Here is an 18,882-nt window from a genome sequence, read left to right on the forward strand (position 1 = left end):
CTTGTAACACTAGGCCCTAAGTATTGTATCATGGGTCATCATGACCAAGACACTATTCATGTTGTTTAAAGGGTACTAAAATTTTTTTTGTACAAAAGACATGTTAAATATGTTACATATGTTTATTGTCTGGACATAAGTCGATCTTTGTTACGGATTCTCGATTGATGTAAATGTGTATGTGTAGTGTTGGTGGTTAGGCTGGGTTAAAGTGTGTCTGCCGATGACTGAGTTATTGTGTGTTTTTGCTATTGTTAAGGATTGGTATATTCTTTGGGTTTCCATCCTTTCTTTGTTGTTCTCTAATCGTGGGAGCGAGTTGTTCGGGATGGCTCCAATTGGAGTCAGCACATAGTTTTGCATTGTTTGGAGATGTGGATATTGGACGTGCATGTTTTGCTTGCGTCGGGTGGTATGCATGTGGGTTTCTTTTTCTTTTTTTTTTCCTAATCCAGTCTATTTCACAAATATATTTTTAACTTGGAATGTTAAAGGCATGGGTAACCCCATTAAAAGATCAAAGATCTTTTCACATTTAAGCAGCATTTCTGCAGGAGACACATCTGAGAAGTCAGGACCATTTTATGCTGAAATGCCCCTCATTATTTGGTTAATTTTACTAAGAATTGACTTTGTTTTTCTCTCCTGAAATTTTTCCTCAAATCATAAAATTCTAAATCAATGTTCAAGCACACTAAATTATGTGCATTCTAATATAACGTTATATGTATAAATGTCGAGCCTGCCAATCAGTAGTAGAGCACCACTGTAATGGAACCCCGGAAACAGGATGTGTAGGATCCATAAGCAGATATTTATTTAACGTACAGACAAATCCAAAATCGGAATCCAACAGCATAAATCTAATAACAGAATGAGTGAGGTAAAATGCCAGGAAAGCACACCAAATTAGGTAGAAAATCCAATACAATGGTAAGGAAAAACTTGAGCTGAAAAGCAAGCAAAGGTCAAAACACAGAAAGGTTAATGGCATGGAAAACACAGCTTGCTAATAATCACAGAGTAATAACACTTAAATACCCTTGAAAGCCGGAAGTGGCTAAAACTCGGATTCCTTCTGCCAATTGTGGGGGGGGGGGGGGGTGTTGTGGGTTGTGCTGTTACAGCCACCCTGAATTACGCAAGGACACTAGACCTCTGTCAAAAGTGTTCCGCAAGTGTTCAGTAATTTGAAAGGAATACTTGGTCTACTAAACAATTATAGTTTATTCATACAGCCTATGAGTCTGGCCTACAGACCCAGAGTCTGGCCCATCTAAATTTATGGTCAGGAGCCTCTACTGGTAAATGGGTATGCTTTTTTGAAAGAAAGAAAAAAGAATCTATCGATCTAGCATTTATGATAAATAAGTATGATTGTTTCATTGCAACAAATTGCACAGGGCATAATAATAGTCCAAATGAATGCACACTATAACTAATTAAACCTATACATCATTTATTGGGAGATTTTTACATTGAAAACATCTGAAAACATTACATACTGACATATAGTCAGTACTTGCTGCACAACTGTAAACCTGGAATCAGTATAAATAGAAAAAGGTGGAAACTAAGTGAAAAATTGGTGCTTAGGGATGTGAGTCGCCTAGTGCTGATTTGAGGACATTCCCACTGGATGCGTCAATTCTGTCGAAGCTTTACGTCAGCCCAGAACGTTTAGACACGTCAGAGCAATATGAGGTAAATGAGGCACCTTACAACAGAAGACAGCCCTAGTGAAAGCCCAGTGTTAACAACCTTGTTGTTCATAATGCAAAGTATTAAAATAAATGGGATGAATTATAAAGTATATATGGGATAGATTATCTGCTCAGAATTAGTCAGATGCTTAAAAATTCACTAGATTATACTTCAACGTGCAGATGGCAATGATCTGAAATTAGTTTTTAAACAATCCAAGACCTTTTAAAGTGGAATGTTTTACAGTGGTTGTGCAAAAGTCAGTCACCTGAGCTCAGGCCAGCCAAAATTAAAGGCGAAAAGCCCAGAACTAGAAGGAACTGAAGATGTATGTAATTTCTACACCATTCAACTGATTTAGATGTAGATACCCTTAAATTTAAGCTGAAAGTATAAAATATAGTTATTATTTTATTTCTGAGTAAAAAATTACTATAGAAAATATACTATATGCCCTATATGGCCAAACACCTGACCATCACACCCTTATGAGCGTTTCCTGTCTTGAGGTGAGCTCAAACACACTCCTAAACCTTACCAACTACACAGCTATGCCAACTACATATTAAACCCTATAAATTAAAAATAGGATTAAAGTTAAAGTTCATGTGCATGTGAAAACGTTACAAAAATGTTGGCAATATAGTGTATGTTTTTGGACGTATTCATACAGTTGCTTGAATTGCAATACGCTAATACATTGGGCTGTGTGGCTTTCCGTATTGCGTAACGGGTTAGGTACTTCCTCTTTGGTCTCGAGTTCTCGTCTGTGATCATAGCTGCGTTCAGAAAATAGCAGCCATGTTTGTTAATTTGAAACCTAGAGAAAGACTTTTTATGATTAAGATCACTTCTGTCATCTTATAGATTGTAAAACCGGGATCCAAAGGCAGTGTTGTCTGTTTAATCGTTACGAGGTTAGGACATTTAAAATTATTTATTGAGTAAAAACAGTGATTGGACCGTGTGGGCGATGCTTAAAAAATTCAGCCGTACTTCAATAAAACAATGTGTGGCACCAACAAAGGGTACATATTTGTAGCTGCCAGTATAGCATACTTATAATTTGCGATTTCTCAAAAAAAATTGATCATATATATATATATATATATATATATATATATAAAATATACACACACATACTGTACATCGTACTTGAATGATTTGCTAGTCTTTGAATTTTGGTGCACCTTTGCTTTAGCTTGCTAACAATTTATCGATATAAATTTAGGTAACTAAAGGTAAGCACACGGATGATTTCACTACCAAACGCATGTTATTTATAACGAGATGTTATGGTGCACGCACTGAGGAGGAAAATACAATGCATGTAGACATTGTTACATTTCTTAAGAAAATAAATAGTGTTGCATCACGCCGTTACCAGTGTTCTATAGGCCCAATACTACTGCGTAAACTACGACTTGTTAATCTATGTCTGAGAGCTAAATTAATAACCATACCAAAGATGAAAGAAATGATCAAAGCAACTTGCTTAATTGTAGTATGTTTGATTGCCAATTCATTTTCTGACGTATGTTACATGAAGTTATAGATTCGAATATAAAGTGAGCAAGCTCTAAAAGTAATTTTTGCTTTCGTTTTATGTGTAATGTTACGTAGTAATGCTAACCTAATACAGTCTTCTCCGAAAGTATTGGAACACCAAGGCCCATTTTTATGTTCTTAAAAATAAATATGAGACAGTAGATTTTAAGCTGTTGTATCCTAATATGTATGTCTTGATGTGTTAAAAAAAAAAAGAATTGTCCTTGTCCTTCCAGTACTTTATAAGGGGACTGTATGTTATGTACATGTGTATATATATGCAGGAAATAAAAAATACTTTATTATTTAGGTGAAAGTAAGTAAGGCTATGTTCTCACACAGCGATTTTATCACTGCAAGTCACCAGTTGCTTTGCTATGACGTCTCCAATAGGCATTAATATTATTGATTGCTTTAGTAATAAGTGGTTATAAATCAGTGGTTGGCACAACTAGCATTCTACTTGACCATAAATCACTTTGCAATAAATTATGTACTTAATATCATATGAGACGAAAAGCAAACAGTATGAACTGTGGTAAATGTCTTATCCCTTGTTATCTTTGGGATATCTGTGAGATTTTTTTATTCTATGTACAGATCTGAAGGGTGATATGAATGTGAATGGCATTACTGCTGCAGATGAGGGCAGTCAGTCTGGCCCCGACCCTCCTCCTTCCTCTTATCAGCATCATCAGTCCATCATGGAATATGACTACTTGTGGATACCAAACCATTATAATTCTGACTTGGACTCTGGCTGTGGCACTGGCCATGGAACAGCCCAAAAACAGCAGCAATCCTCTCATGCCTTTCAGGGACACTACCCAATCAACAGGACCATAGGGAATTCTCAGCAAGCCCCAGTGACAAGAGACCAGCACTGGGGGAAGGGGTGTCCTGGCCAAGAGCAAGGGGAGTCATCTGTGACAGTACCATATTCCCATGGCATGTATGGTGTATACCCAAACCAAGTGCTTAATCAACAACAGCAGCATTTTGGCATGGTGCCAAATGGAGCACCCTGTTATCAATCACAGCATACACTTCTTTCTTCAGAACAATCGGAACCCCTGACACCACTGATGCCTACTGCACAGATGTTTACCACCCTACGAGGGAGTTTGCAACATCATCACATGGGCCATGGCAGTACTGATAGTTCCATGCCAGTGCAGGCATTAATGAGGTCACCAAATGCAAAGCATGATAATTGTTCCCCCCAGAGGAAGCAGAGTCCAGGGAGAGGCACTGTGGACCATTCTGCTGGGATTCAAGGTAAACATTATTTGCAAAGCACTAAATTATGTTAACTTATTAGGAGTATACATATCATATGCATATCATATATTTTAATTCAATGCTAATTTGATATGTATGCATATAAAAAATATCTGAAAAAGATAATAAACTAGGTAAAAAGACTAGGTTATACAAAATAAAAAACTAAAAGTATAAGGATGGCTAACATAAGTGTGTGGTTGTTATTAGAGGCTTTTATGAAATAATTTTACTGTCTATGCACGATATTACATTGCACTGCTATCCATTGGCATTTATGCTTTTATATTGCCAGTCTTGCAAACATTATGCATTTTGCTTTGCGGTTAAATATCGGAAGATTTCAGGAGAAGCATTTCCTTCTGACAAGTAAAACGGAAGATGATTGACATACTAATCTTCAAATAATTAATCCTTAATTAATGATTTGTACAGGAGAATTACTTTTGCAGTTCCTAAACTCACAGCTGGTAAAACATACACACAGGTATTTGCATGTCTTGGATTTGCATGGCTACTTTTGAATGGTTTTACTAAACTTTATTGATCATAAAATCATGATGGTCACAGAATAATGAATTCAGAAGACTACATTTAGTGTGGCAGTTTACAAAGAAACGCATTACAAGTTATTTGGAGGGACTTATTATGCAGAAATACAATATCACAATACACAATAACACACTACCAATACAGCAAAGGACTTTTGGACTGGCCAATTCAGCCATCAGACCTCATCCCATTTGAGCATGCATTTCACCTTTAGAAGAGACTGAAGAGAGAAACACACAAAAACATAGAACAGCTGAACGAAGCTGGATATACAAAATATAATAAATATAAATATATATAAATATAAAGTTACTTTATGGTAAGATTATTTATTCTTTTATAATTTTATTTATTTAAAACAGCTCTCACCTCAACCCCAGATCTGTATAAAAGGCCTACTTGCCTGTTTTCAGTGCCTTGCCTCACTATTCTCTTCCGGTTAGTGGAAAACCTTTCCAGAAAAATGTAGGGGTTTATTATTATTAACAGCAGAGGGTGAACTAAATCTGTAATGAGTACGGGTACTACAGACTAAAGCTATAGTTCGCTGGGACATTTCATAACGGGATTCAAATGTTTGTTGATGGTTTCTAGTTGAAAGTGATAGTGTCAGTCTACTTGATATACAGTATTTCACAGAAGTGAGTTCACCCCTCACATTTTTGAAAATATCTAATATCTAATCTAATTTATCTTTTCATGTGACAAGACTGAAGAAATGACACTTTGCTACAATGTCAAGTAGTGGGTGAACAGCTTGCATAACAAGTGTCAATTTGCTGTCCCCTCAAAATAACTCAACACACAGCCATTAATATCTAAACCACTGGCCAAAAAGTGTATACACCTCTAAAGCCCAAAGTGTCAATGTTTAGAGGATGACCCACAGATGCTCAACAAGATTTAGGTCTGGAGACATGCTTGGCCAGTCGAACACCTTTACCCACAGCTTCATTAGCAAGGCAGTGGTCGTCTTGGAGGTGTGTTTGGGGTTGCTATCATGATGGCATACTGCTCTGCAGCCCAGTCTCCAAAGGGAGGGGATCATGCTCTGCTTCAGTATGTAACAGTACATGCTGAGATTCATGGTTCCCTCAATGAACTGTAGCTCCCCAGTGCCGGCAGCACTCATGCAGCCCCAGACCATGACACTCCCATGACCATGCTTGACTGTAGGCAAGACAAACTTGCCTTTGTACCCCTCACCTGGTAGCCGCCACCTGAACACCATCTGAACCAAATAACTTTATCTTGGTCTCATCAGACCAAAGGACATGGTTCCAGTAATGATGCTGCCCACATGCACTCAACTTCTTTGGTCAACTGTGGCGAGGCCCCATTCACACCTGAGACCTTGTAACACTATCACGTCACATGACAAAGGGGAGAGAAAATTACTATTTTGGCCCAATTTGGACATTTTCACTATTAAAATATTTACTATATTTAAACTTTTGACTTTTGTTTGTAGGTTGTACACTGTTAATTTCACATTCTGAATGCCCTTAATTTGCCATTTGAGAAAGGTAGCATCCTCACCAGCTTTTCTACAGACCAATCAGATTAGACATGATATATAAGCTAAAAAATATTAGTAGGCCTGTTCTCAGTAGGTTGTCTGCCTTTTCTCTTAAAAAATAAGTACAGTTGCTGACAACTGCAGATTTCCAGTGTGTCAAGATATCAGTGGCCTAAAATAACAAATAGGAACCAGGAAAAAACTGGACAAAGTAAATGGCTATTACTACTACTAGCATGTCTAGTATGCAGCTATGTACAATAAAACCTCAAAAGTTGAAATCATTGAGTAAACTAATGTTGTTACCCATTCATAAACCAGTCTAGGAATATTTGTATATCTTTTTCAAAGGCTCCACTACTTGCTATGTAGAGCTTGCTCAATCATAACAAAGGTGAGTCCAAGGAACTAAAAAAGGTCTGCCTGAGATCAACTTGAGTAACTCTGTAGAATTACACATAGGGCTGGGTGATAAAACGATAACGATATGTATCGCGATAGACACGTGATCGATAGCGATACAAAATGTGCTCGATAAAACGTTAGATTTTTTTATTTGTCGGAAGAAAACAGAGGTTGCGAAGCAAGTTTGGTTGCATTAACAAAGGCACCCACTCTCTGGTAACCTAGCAACTTGGGGAATGACACTCTAACAGCCAATCATGTAACAGTATCATGTTTGGTTGTGCCATATCGTTGTCTTGTACTGGTGCTGGATTCCTCTTCAGTAACTGGCGACTGATAAGCAGTAAATGAGCCGCAGCAAGCGAGAAAATTGTAAATAAAAGAGGAAAAGTCAGTTTGCCGGTATGGCAGTTTTTTGGATATTATAACTAGGGCTGAAACGATTCCTCGAGTAACTAGATTACAAAAATTATTCGAGGCAAATTCCTCTGCCTCAAAGCCTCTTTTAATTCATTTTAAAGCTCACGTCACGTTCTTGTGTGTGTTTCTCATTATTTTGTGTGTGTGTGCGTGTATGACAACACACTTAGGTAAAAGCGGAAGGAGACGCGAGGAGTTAGCGGTCTTTTGATTTGAGGGCGCGGGCACGTGCTAGTGCGGGCTGCAAAATATAAGGGCGCGATAACAATGTAAATGAGCAACAAGAAGAAACAAACAGGAAAAAACGACAGAAAATGTCCATGGTTTGGGACACCATCAGAGCGTCTGTTTTCAGCAGTAGGATACATTGCTTCAAAGCGCAGGGCAAGCCTAAGTTCTGAGCATGTTGATATGCTTATCTTTCTCCAATGCAATCACATGCTCCTTTAAAGACTTTTAAAACACACACGTTGAGAGAGAGAGACTTTTACATTTTGATTTTTATATATATATATATATATATATATATATATATATATATATATATATATATATATATATATATATATATATATAAAGTATATGCTTAAAGCACTCGGTGTGAAACCATGCATGGACTCTAGTTCCAAGTTCCTGTCCATGTTTTTTGCCTCTTAAATACCATAAAGCATTCCACATTAGACAGTAAGGGCTTATGTTATGCCTGAGCTGTAGATTTAGAACCTTTTAGTTCTGAAAGTTAAGTTGCATGACTTAATGGCAGTATTTTTGTATTATTATTACTATTTATTTTAATGTATGCCTTAGTTTTGATACTTTAAAAATGTAAAACATTTTTTTAAATATACACATAAAACAAACAGGGAAAAACTGCTAGTTCAAGTGTTTTAGGAAGAGGTAGGTCTTCACCTGTCATTTGAAGTGACAGCCCACTGTTCAGACATCTAGGGGAAGTTTATTTTACCACCTCCGCTAGAACGGAAAAGAGTCTTGCTGTATACCTACCTCTTACCCAGAGAGATGGTGGGACCTGCTGAGCACTGCTGGCAGCTCTGAGGGCGTGAAGTGCAGTGCAAGGAGTAATAAGAGCTTTGAGGTAAGAGGGAACTGGTCCATTTTTATGCAAGAAAGTGACATGAACATATCACATTAGCAACATGCAAGGAAAAGGAAAGTTGATTGTCCATGATTTCCCTAAGGTTGCGAGCTGTGACTGAAGGGGAGATCAGATCGTTGTGTAGGAATATTGCAGATCCTTGTAGTGAGCCGTCATCTACGATGATATGTCTGCCAGACATGCTAAGATCAGATCAGAAGCTGTGGTATCTGAGGGTGGGAAATAGAAGATAAATTGTGTATCATCAGCATAGCAGTGGTAAGAGAACCTGTGTGAGGAAATAACTTTACTAAGAGAGTGAGTATACAGGGAGAAAAGAAAAGGATCATGTACTGAACCCTGTGGGACACGAGTGGAGAGTCTGAGTGGAGCAGATGTCACTTCCCTCCATGTTACCTGATATGAGCGACCTTCCAGATAGGAAGCAAACCAATGTCTTCAGCAAACTGTTTGCAGGCTTTCTTGTGCATCATCTTTAGAAGAGGCTTCCTTCTGGGATGACAGCCATGCAGACCAATTTTGACTTGACATAGATCAGCAAAGATAAACCCTAATCAACAAAACAAGATAGTATATAGTCTGAAGCTGACTATACCAGTCAAAAACAGTAATAATGTGCAGGTATATGTATTTGCTTCTACATATAGAGTAGTATTTTTCAGTGGAATTGCTGTCAATTTTTGCAGAACTGCAGAGCTTAGTTTCTGTTTTTAATTCTTTTGTCTTTTGTTTTCAAAAGACACCCCTTGTACCAAATAGACCCAATTTTCTATTTTTTTTACAGCATTTAATGCATGTGGCCCAAACACAACATCTGTTTGGCAGTAAAATCATCTTAATACAACATGCCATTATTAAAAGCCACCCTTCAACAGACACCAACCTACAAGCAACATCCCCATGTGCCATCTTCATATGTTCTCATGGGTTTTTAGAAACCACAATCCATAATTGGAAAAACAGCTGTTATAAAGTTTATTATAATATAACATGAATTCTCATAGCAAGTATGGAATAACCTATGTTGGAGTAACCATTGGTAGAAGTAGACAAAAAGGTCCAAAGATGTCAGTTTAAAAAGGCCCTTTTCATTAAAGCAGTTTAGTACAGAGCCTCAGTGTATTTAGGACACAGTAAAGAGTTTCACTGATTTTAATATCAGTTTTAAAGTTTAAGAAAATAACTCCTCATCTCCAGTTTTTGGCATCTTTTTGGCAAATTAAAAGAAAACCGAACATTACCATGTTTATTTATATAATATTTTATCTAAAAAGGCAATTATTGTTAAGTACCAGCTGCATTTTGTTCATGTTTATTTGTATAAACACTGGACATTGTCAAAAAAAACCTTACAGAAATATAAAAATTTGTTTCAAATTAAATTTAGATTTATATTTATACCTAATAAGCAAACCTGGAGCAATGGTGGAAAGAAAACCTACATGAACATTTAAATTTACATGAACCTACGTGAGGGTTTGTCAGATATAGTAATATTGTTATCTACAAGTTTAGCTATCGATTTGTCTAGTTTTAATTTTTTTTTTTATATTCTAAATTTACCATTGAAATAATTCAGGAATACAGAATGTACACAGTGGAACATATAATGTTGAATTATGCTTTTGAAAAGATACTCTTAGAACTCGAAGCACTTAAAGTTCTAGTACATTTTTGAAATTTTTATATTTCTCTCATGGTTTAGTAAACTAATTTATCTTTTCTTGTTGACTCCAGTCTGTAGAAATGATTCCAAACAAGAAGTGGATCAAGATTACAGTGATAGTAAGAAAATATCTGCCACTCAACAGCTGTTCCCAATAGACAGTTTACCTGTGAAGGCCTCAGGAACTTCCCTGCTCCCTACCAATGAGCATAATTTGCAAGCCCGGCAGTCGGTTGACAATGAAACTACTTTCAAGGAATTGAGTGAAAATCCTGTCAGTGCCACTTCACTGTCAGTGGCAACAACATTTCATCAGACCATTTCTGAGCCTACTCTGGTAGCACTTCGACCTTTGTCAGTACAGCCTTCAGTATCGGCAAAGCCTGGAATAAGTACACCATCAGCATTGAGTACCACACCTCAATTACTTTCCACACCTTCATTAAAAGTCCAACCACTAAGTTCTCCTATGTCTCCATCTATTGTTACACTGCCTGCAACAATTTCAACTTTAATATCTGATAGTTCTCAAATGAGTCAAGGCATCAAAGCATCTCCGAGCCAGTCTCTGGCATCACATTTCAAAACCTCTGCAGTTCAACATATAGCCCTTTCACCTGTAGTAGACAGTCCAGATTCTAAGGGTCTACAGGTTACTCAGTCACCTTTATCTCAAAGTACATATCTTCCTGTACTCCCCAGGCCTTCTTACTCTTTGGCACCTATGCAAAGGGCTTTGATAACCCCTCCTAATTTCCCAAGCCCTCAAACAAATCTCTTGACTGATACAGCTATTGATAATTCTATTCCTCATACATTCCCTACATCTGTTGCTGTTGCCTCTTCTTTTCCTTTTAGTGCTTCTGTTTCTTCCCAAAAGCTTTTATCTGCTCAGACATTATCTGAGTCACCCCTTATAGCTAATACAAATGCTGTATTATCTACTTGTCAGGAAACAGATCATGCAGCTTTTCATGATTCGGAGCAGCAAAATTCTGATATGACATGTTGTCCATTAAAAACCAAGAATATATCTGAATTAAGCTGGACTTACCATAAAGTCAATGTCACAGGTTCAGTGTGTAAATCGGAGGGCCACTCCAGTAAAGTTCCTGATAAAATCCCAGAGTCATCTTTGAGTATCCCCTATACAGAAGAACCAGATAAGAATATTTTACCTGTTGTTAAAAAGGATGTATGTACCAGCAAGGACCAATCCACTTCTGGAAAAAATGCCCTAAATGATATAAGGGAAACAGAGACTAATAATTGTATATCTTTGGCTGGGATAGTTTATTTTAATAGGTCTGAAGCAGTGGATTGTTGTGTGCACAACCAGGATGAAAGTTCCTTAATGTTAGAAGATAGGTCCATCATCAACAAATTGGGAGATATGTTGCCAGAAAATGACCAGACAGATGGCACTGCTTGTAAAACCGATGCAGTGGATCTGACCACTAAGAACTCCAATGACATGACATCTCTGAAGGATAATTCTCAGATTCATAATTCCTTAGATGACTCCCCACAGGCTGACATCTCACAGCATTCATCTTTAAATGACTTCTCTGGAAAGTGTAATAAAGGTAAGGGTGTGTTAATTTGATTTATAAAAATCTGGGAATGAATACTTTGGGATGTGCTTATTCTTATAACTATATGCTCAATAATTGATCAAATTAGTCATGTAATCATAATGTGACTGCTTGAAAAGTTTGCACTCCAATAAATGTAGTTCTTTCTGTTATAGAAATGTTTTATATTTGTATTTTGATTTCCCATTAGTAAATCATAGGTTGCTGAAAAGACTTGTGGCCTCAGACTAATAAGGTTTTAGCTGGCATTTACACACATTAACTCATCATTAAGAGTTTTGTGTTATGTTTTATTTCATAATAGTTTTCTGAATGTGACCACACTTAAAATGTACTTTCTTATTGTATTATTGTTTCTGTTATTTTTTAGTAAACTAAAAGTGTAGCTCTGTAGTTCTCAAACTGTTGATCCCAAATGGACATTATGAATTAATTTTATTATCATCATATTTTATATTATCATAATTTTGTGTTGTTCTAGGCTTGATTTATACTTTACATGCACATGCAAAAGAGATGCCAATTTCAGCAGTATGTTCGAAATCTTGCAACATTTTCTAAGACAAGCTATAAAACCTGTGTTTCTTATTAAAACTTTCCACTGATTATCATTACCATGGTGATAAAATGGGTCTATAATAGTACACAGGTATATAATTTTAGAGGCAATGATGGTTTGTTTAGCTGAGTTAGATGGAAATTGAATTTTGGTTGTAATTCCTATGCATAATGTATTGTCTTATGATATTGAAAAAGACTTAAACAACATGTACACTCACAAATGTACAATTTAAATCTACCTTACCTGAAAGTGACTTCCAGTAAACAATTTAGAATATTACCACACAAAATCTGTCTTTGATGTTTCTAACTTGTAAAATAAACGCATTAAACAAATAAATGCATTAAAAAAAGACTTGTAAATCAAGTGAATGTGAGTTCTACTAGTTTTAAAGCTTCTAATCTCAAAACTGTTCTTAATGAAGATCAAACCTTATAATGCACAACCTGTGACGCAACTTTAGTGTGACGTGTTTTGGATCTGTATGATTTATTTTTGACAGCAGTACTTATAAATTTGAAAATTACTTTACATTGGGCTAATAATTAATACATATTTATATCAGAAGTCTACTGAAAGTGGACAATGAAACTGAAACTGGTTTTAGACCACAGATCAGTTTGTCTTGGAAATGACAAAGACAAGTCCCACATTGGCCGGATAACTTTGTGATATTGGTGGAGAAAAATGTTCTCTCACTGACTCCTATAAAAAACACCTCAAAATGGATTTATAATATGCAGACCTGTTGACTCAATATTGACTCTGTGGAGCTTCCAACAAACAGTTGGTGAAAACAGGAGAGTCAGGGTGCGCATTTAATTCTGCAGTGGATTGGGAAGCTGTGATTCTCTGTTATCATTCTTTTGCTTATTATTCTATTCCTGTTGGATGTAGTTTGTCATTCATGACTGTATGAAATGCAAGTGAGCTGTGCAGAAGCAATTGGTCCTCTTTTGAACTCTGATGGGTCTAGGGTTGCAAAATTCCGGGAATTTTCAAGGCTGGAAACTTTCCATGGGAATTATCGGGAATATATGGCAATTAACGGGAATATATGGCAATTAACGGGAATTTTAAAAAGATGCAGAGTTGCCTATAACAAGGAACTTAAATGTAGTTAAAGAAAATCTTAACAGCATAATTTTGTTTAAAACAACAAGATTTAATGCAATTTAGGTTGAATTTGTACCCTGCATTCCTCGGTCACTTGCACACAGCACACTGCTTACTGGAGGGCCATTGAGGCCAAACCCCCTGCATGTACTTGCGTTCTTCCATAACATGCACAGTAACACTTTATTTTAGGGTCATTTAACTAGTTGCTTATTAGCATGAATATTAATAGAATATTGGCTATTTATTAGTACTTATTAAGCACATATTAATGCCTTATTCTGCATTACCTTATTCTACATTCTTAATTGTACCCAATATCTAAACTTAATAACTACCTTACTAACTCTTAATAAGCAGTAAATTAGGAGTGTTACACATACACAGATAATTTGATGACCCTCTCCCACACACTCACTCCCCCCTTAAATAAAAAAATCCTCTATAAAATAATGTTTATTACAATTATTAAGTTTATTATGCTAAATGTTTATTATGCTTTTGTGTTACTCAATGAAATAATCAATTAAAGCTCTACTTACAATTAAATCAGTCAAGACGTAATTTTTAAAATGTGTATTACCTTGCATGCATGTCTACTTATGACCAAACAAAATGTTTATTTATGTTTGTATATGATATAGTTTATATAAATTTCCCTATCTTTCCAAATAATTCCCATAAATTCCCGTAAATTCCCATAAATTTCCATAAATTCCCGTAAAGTTTCCAATGTTGAATATTTCCAAAATTCCCCAGATTAAGTTCCAGTGGAAAGTCCGGAAATTTACCGGAAACTTTCCGCCCCTTTGCAACCCTAGATATGTCTGCCATTGTGTTGTGTGGATTGCAATTTTTTATGTGCAGCTGTTCTATTGCTCTGCTAATTCCAATTTCACATTATGCTCTCACTTACCGAATGTGAAATCAGTAAAAGTTGGCAATTAGGCTGTGCATATATAGCCTGCTATACTATATTTGTTAATGTTTGTTTGATTGTCTAAGCCCTGTATAATACTTAAGGGTTGTAGAGTGTTATTTGGAAATATTTGCTCTTTTTCTTATAGCCAACAAAATAGAGGGTAAGGAGAATATTCATGATGTGTCTGGCTCTGGTATGAGTGTGAATTATACCATCCTTGTATTAGCAGACACAGGATCAAAGGGAAGCACTTTTACATACGTTGTAGATATCAGGCTTTTATCATCTACCACCCCATGTTCTATGTCAAAGAAGATAGCATGCAAGCTTAAAACAATGCAAAAATTAAAGCAGCTATCTTCTGGCCAAGGGACAATTAAAGATAACCTCTTTATTGTCATTCAATACTATTAAACTATTACAAGATTCAATTAAAGAAACTTGTTTAGTAGTCTGATTAAAGTCTAAATTGACTAAATTGTTTTTACTTTTTTGCATAATAATTTTAAACATTCTGTGTCTCAGGTTTATTAAAAGACATTAAGAAAAAGAGAATAAAGTCATCATCAAAAGCTCCCAAAGATGAAAAAGTGAAGGGGAAAAAGAAAAAAGAAGAGCAATTACTGACATCAAAGAAGAGCAAATCTGAGGTGCCTGCTTCTGCCAGCTGTCTTCATGATGGAGCTTCATCACTTCTGCTTAAAGGAGGTTTTATAACTGACTTACAATTGACCCATAATGTTACCTACCCTGTTTTAAAATCTGAAAATATAAGGAAATCCAAAACAAAAGAAACGGCTGGAAAGTGTTCAAAGCCATCTAAAATCAAAGTTGTTTTGGCTGAAAAAGCAAAGGAAGGCAACGATGACAGCAACTTGATAACAGGTTACAAATATAATTTTTACTTGCTTCAGGGGCATTTTTTAAATAAAGGGAGCACTGAAAGATTCAGTGGGCACAAGCTAGTCAGTGTTATAGCAGAATTTGTGAGGCTGGGGTTAGATTTGACTCTGGAAACTGATGTGTGTGGAAGAAGACTTGTGAGGCAGGCAGTTTTTCAAAAAGAGCTTCTGACTCTCTTTTATTTTTTAAACCAAGCATTTTTAGCACATGTTCAAACTACATCATCACAAATCAAAATGGGTGACACTAGTTCAGGCATTCACCTCGTACAAATTCAGCTTCAGGTCTAGGATTCAAGGTGACACGTGCAGAAATGTAGTAAATACAACCCTTACCTAACATAGAGGCATTGTTTACATACATACTAACTATACCACATTAGTTACACCTTCCTTCATTATGTTACCAACTGCAGAAATTATGATTTGCATGTACCAACTAGATAGTCTTGACTGACCAAAATTCATAATGCCAACTGTAGTTCTAATCAGGCATGGTGAAGTACAGGTGCCCAAACATTCAGTTATGAAAATGGTATTTAATAGTTGACTTTGAAATTTGATGACTATAAAAATAACTTTAACTCTGCAATTTTAAAGATAAATTTGTTACAATTAACTTGTATTATGTTTTTAATTTATCTTAAAGGTATGTTAACTGCTGTATTTTGACTGTATTTGAGCTGATTATCAATAACCCATTTGCCATATACAGCATGACAGAACGATTTTTATATGTATTAACTCATATTTATACTGCAAGGAAATAGAATATGGTTTAAGGTAACAAGAGATATTCTTGAATTGATAGCAAATTAAAAATTACTTTTTTCAACGATAGCATTTTTTTAAAATAATTTTGGAACATACAGTTTTGAGAGAAAATTTGAATGAGAATTATTTTATTAGAACAAAGATTAATAGTTTATTAAACTTCAATGGAAATTTAGAATTATTGTATGCAAGGTTTACAATTATCACTCTCCAACCAGCCATAAAGTATTTTTCATAAATTATGTTCACTCATTAATTTCTTGGGGAAGATTATGTAAGCCAAATCTATGCAGATTTAACACAAATACTGAACTTGTGAGTTACAGTTGTGTTCAAAATTATTCAACCCCCAATGCTGTAAATGGTTTTAGGGAATTTAGTGTACATTTGTAATTGTATTCAGAATGAAATCCTACAAGGACTTCTTAAAGAACCATATGCAACTAAAATGACATCAATTAGTTTTGTAATACAGTAGTAAATGTTTCTTTTGTGAATTCTTCATTGACATAATTATTCAACCCCTTAAAGACTACCACTCTGAAGAACAGAGGTTCAATGAAGTGTTTTCAATCAGGTATTGAAAACACCTGTGGATATCAGGGAGCAGCAATAAAGCCTAATAAGCACCAATTAGGCAGCTTTAAAATGACTGTGATACTCAGCTCCTTCTAGACATTTACTGGTGTGGTTACAAACATGGTGAGGTCAAGAGAATGGTCCAGGAAGACAAGAGAACAGGTGATTACTCTTCACAGGAAGGGCAATGGCTATAAGAAGATTGCAAAGATGTTAAACATACCAAGAGACACCATAGGAAGCATCATTCGCAAATTCAAGGCAAAGGGCACTGTTGAAACGCTACCTGGTCGTGGCAGAAAGAAGATGCTGACTTCGACTGCTGTGCGCTACCTGAAGCGTAGAGTGGAGAAAAGTCCCCGTGTGACTGCTGAGGAACTGAGAAAAGATTTGTCAGATGTGGGTACTGAAGTTTCTGCTCAGACAATACGGCGCACCCTGCGTAATGAAGGCCTCCATGCCAGAACTCCCAGGCGCACCCCCTTGCTGTCCCCAAAGAATAAGAAGAGTCGACTGCAGTATGCCAAAAGTCATGTGGACAAACCACAGAAGTTTTGGGATAGTGTTCTGTGGACTGATGAAACAAAATTAGAACTGTTTGGGCCCATGGATCAACGCTATGTTTGGAGGAGGAAGAACAAGAAAAGAACACCTTGCCTACTGTGAAGCATGGCGGGGGGTCAATCATGCTTTGGGGCTGTTTTGCTTCTGCAGGTACTGGGAAGCTTCAGCGTGTGCAAGGTACCATGAATTCTCTTCAGTACCAGAAGATATTGGATGACAATGTGATGCAGTCCGTCACAAACCTGAGGCTTGGAAGACGTTGGACCTTTCAACAGGACAATGATCCCAAGCATACCTCCAAGTCCACTAGAGCATGGTTGCAGATTAAAGGCTGGAACATTTTGAAGTGGCCATCGCAGTCACCAGACTTAAATCCGATTGAGAACCTCTGGTGGGACTTAAAGAAAGCAGTTGCAGTGCGCAAGCCTAAGAATGTGACTGAACTGGAGGCTTTTGCCCATGATGAATGGGCGAAAATACCCGTAGATCGCTGCAAGACACTTATGTCAAGCTATGCTTCACGTTTAAAAGCTGTTATAACTGTAAAAGGATGTTGTACTAAGTACTAAGATTGAATGTCACTTGGGGGTTGAATAAAACTGATAATGATGTGAGCTCAGAAAAGACATTTGTGGTTATTTCATTATAAATGTTATGTTATATTTGTCTGACCTACATGTGCCTCTTTGATTTAATTGTAAGCAGGATGACTGAATGATCATAATCAATGTCAAACCGACCAAAACAATCAATTTCAGTGGGGGTTGAATAATTTTGAACACAACTGTATCATGATATATTAAATACAGCCTAATTGCACAGCATCTGCACATATCTCGCTTACTTGACATAACCGTCAATACGCAACAGATAACGGCTCCCTGGTTCATATGCATTGATGCAATTGTGAAGACTTGAAAAACAATAATGTAGCTAACCACAGTGTAAAAGGAAAGTCGCCCCAAACAACCGAGGAGGAGTAGTGTCAAGTGGCAAACTGGGCAAGAATAGCTCATGTATGACTCCATAAATCAGATAATCTATTGTGATGACTTTTTTTTTGGCTAGTAGACGTTAGGAATGCCCGGTACCTTAAAAAATTACTAGCCAAATTGGCTGGTGAGTAAAAAGGTTTATTTCAAACCCTGATTATGCGTAATGTATAATTTTTACAATCTTATACCCCTAGTCACAGGCTGCCTTATTGTTGCATTGGAAAAATAGAGGACATGCTATGTGGGTTGGAATGAATAGTCTAAAATCTCCTTTTTATCCATAGAAGATACCCCAAGGCGAAGAATTGCTACAGAAGAGCAAGTCATCTTCCCTCTTTTTCATGGGTAAAAACAATTTTAAAGTGTGGAAGGAGTAAATATAGCATTTTATTTAAGTGAATATTAGTAATGTTAAACAAATCAGTGGGACTTTATGTAAATGTCCATTTGTAGCTAATTATTTATTTATTTGTTTGTTTGTTTTTTTTATCAGTGGATTTCTCATTTATCATTGTGTAAATGTATTGGAAAACAGTAAAGCTTAGTATGTTACTTAAAATAAATATCAAACTTCAAACTAATAATCCAGAAATTGTTCACCTTCTGAACTTACTAAAGTGGATGGTGTACAGTAGTAGTATTCTTTTTTTTTTTTTTTTTT

At 36.2% G+C, this 18,882-nt stretch overlaps 1 protein-coding gene across 9 annotated transcripts in view; it reads left to right on the top strand.

Moving 5' to 3' along the window:
- The first annotated feature begins 2,469 nt into the window (after positions 1-2,469).
- baz2a (bromodomain adjacent to zinc finger domain, 2A) overlaps positions 2,470-18,882 on the top strand; it is a 49,139-nt gene continuing 32,726 nt past the window's right edge. For 4 of the 9 annotated variants that reach the window (XM_060893644.1, XM_060893648.1, XM_060893650.1 and 1 more), the window contains exons 1-5: positions 2,651-2,732; positions 3,853-4,530; positions 10,284-11,798; positions 14,933-15,292; positions 18,506-18,566. In XM_060893644.1, coding sequence (XP_060749627.1) covers positions 2,678-2,732; positions 3,853-4,530; positions 10,284-11,798; positions 14,933-15,292; positions 18,506-18,566 — 2,669 coding nt within the window. In that variant the 5' untranslated portion in view covers positions 2,651-2,677. Of the gene's footprint in view, positions 2,622-2,650; positions 2,733-3,852; positions 4,531-10,283; positions 11,799-14,932; positions 15,293-18,505; positions 18,567-18,882 lie in introns of those variants that run through there. The other 5 variants (XM_060893649.1, XM_060893645.1, XM_060893651.1 and 2 more) reach the window with 5 other exon arrangements.

This window comes from Tachysurus vachellii, chromosome 19, assembly GCF_030014155.1.
Source record: "Tachysurus vachellii isolate PV-2020 chromosome 19, HZAU_Pvac_v1, whole genome shotgun sequence".
In the NCBI taxonomy this organism is placed as follows: domain Eukaryota; kingdom Metazoa; phylum Chordata; class Actinopteri; order Siluriformes; family Bagridae; genus Tachysurus; species Tachysurus vachellii.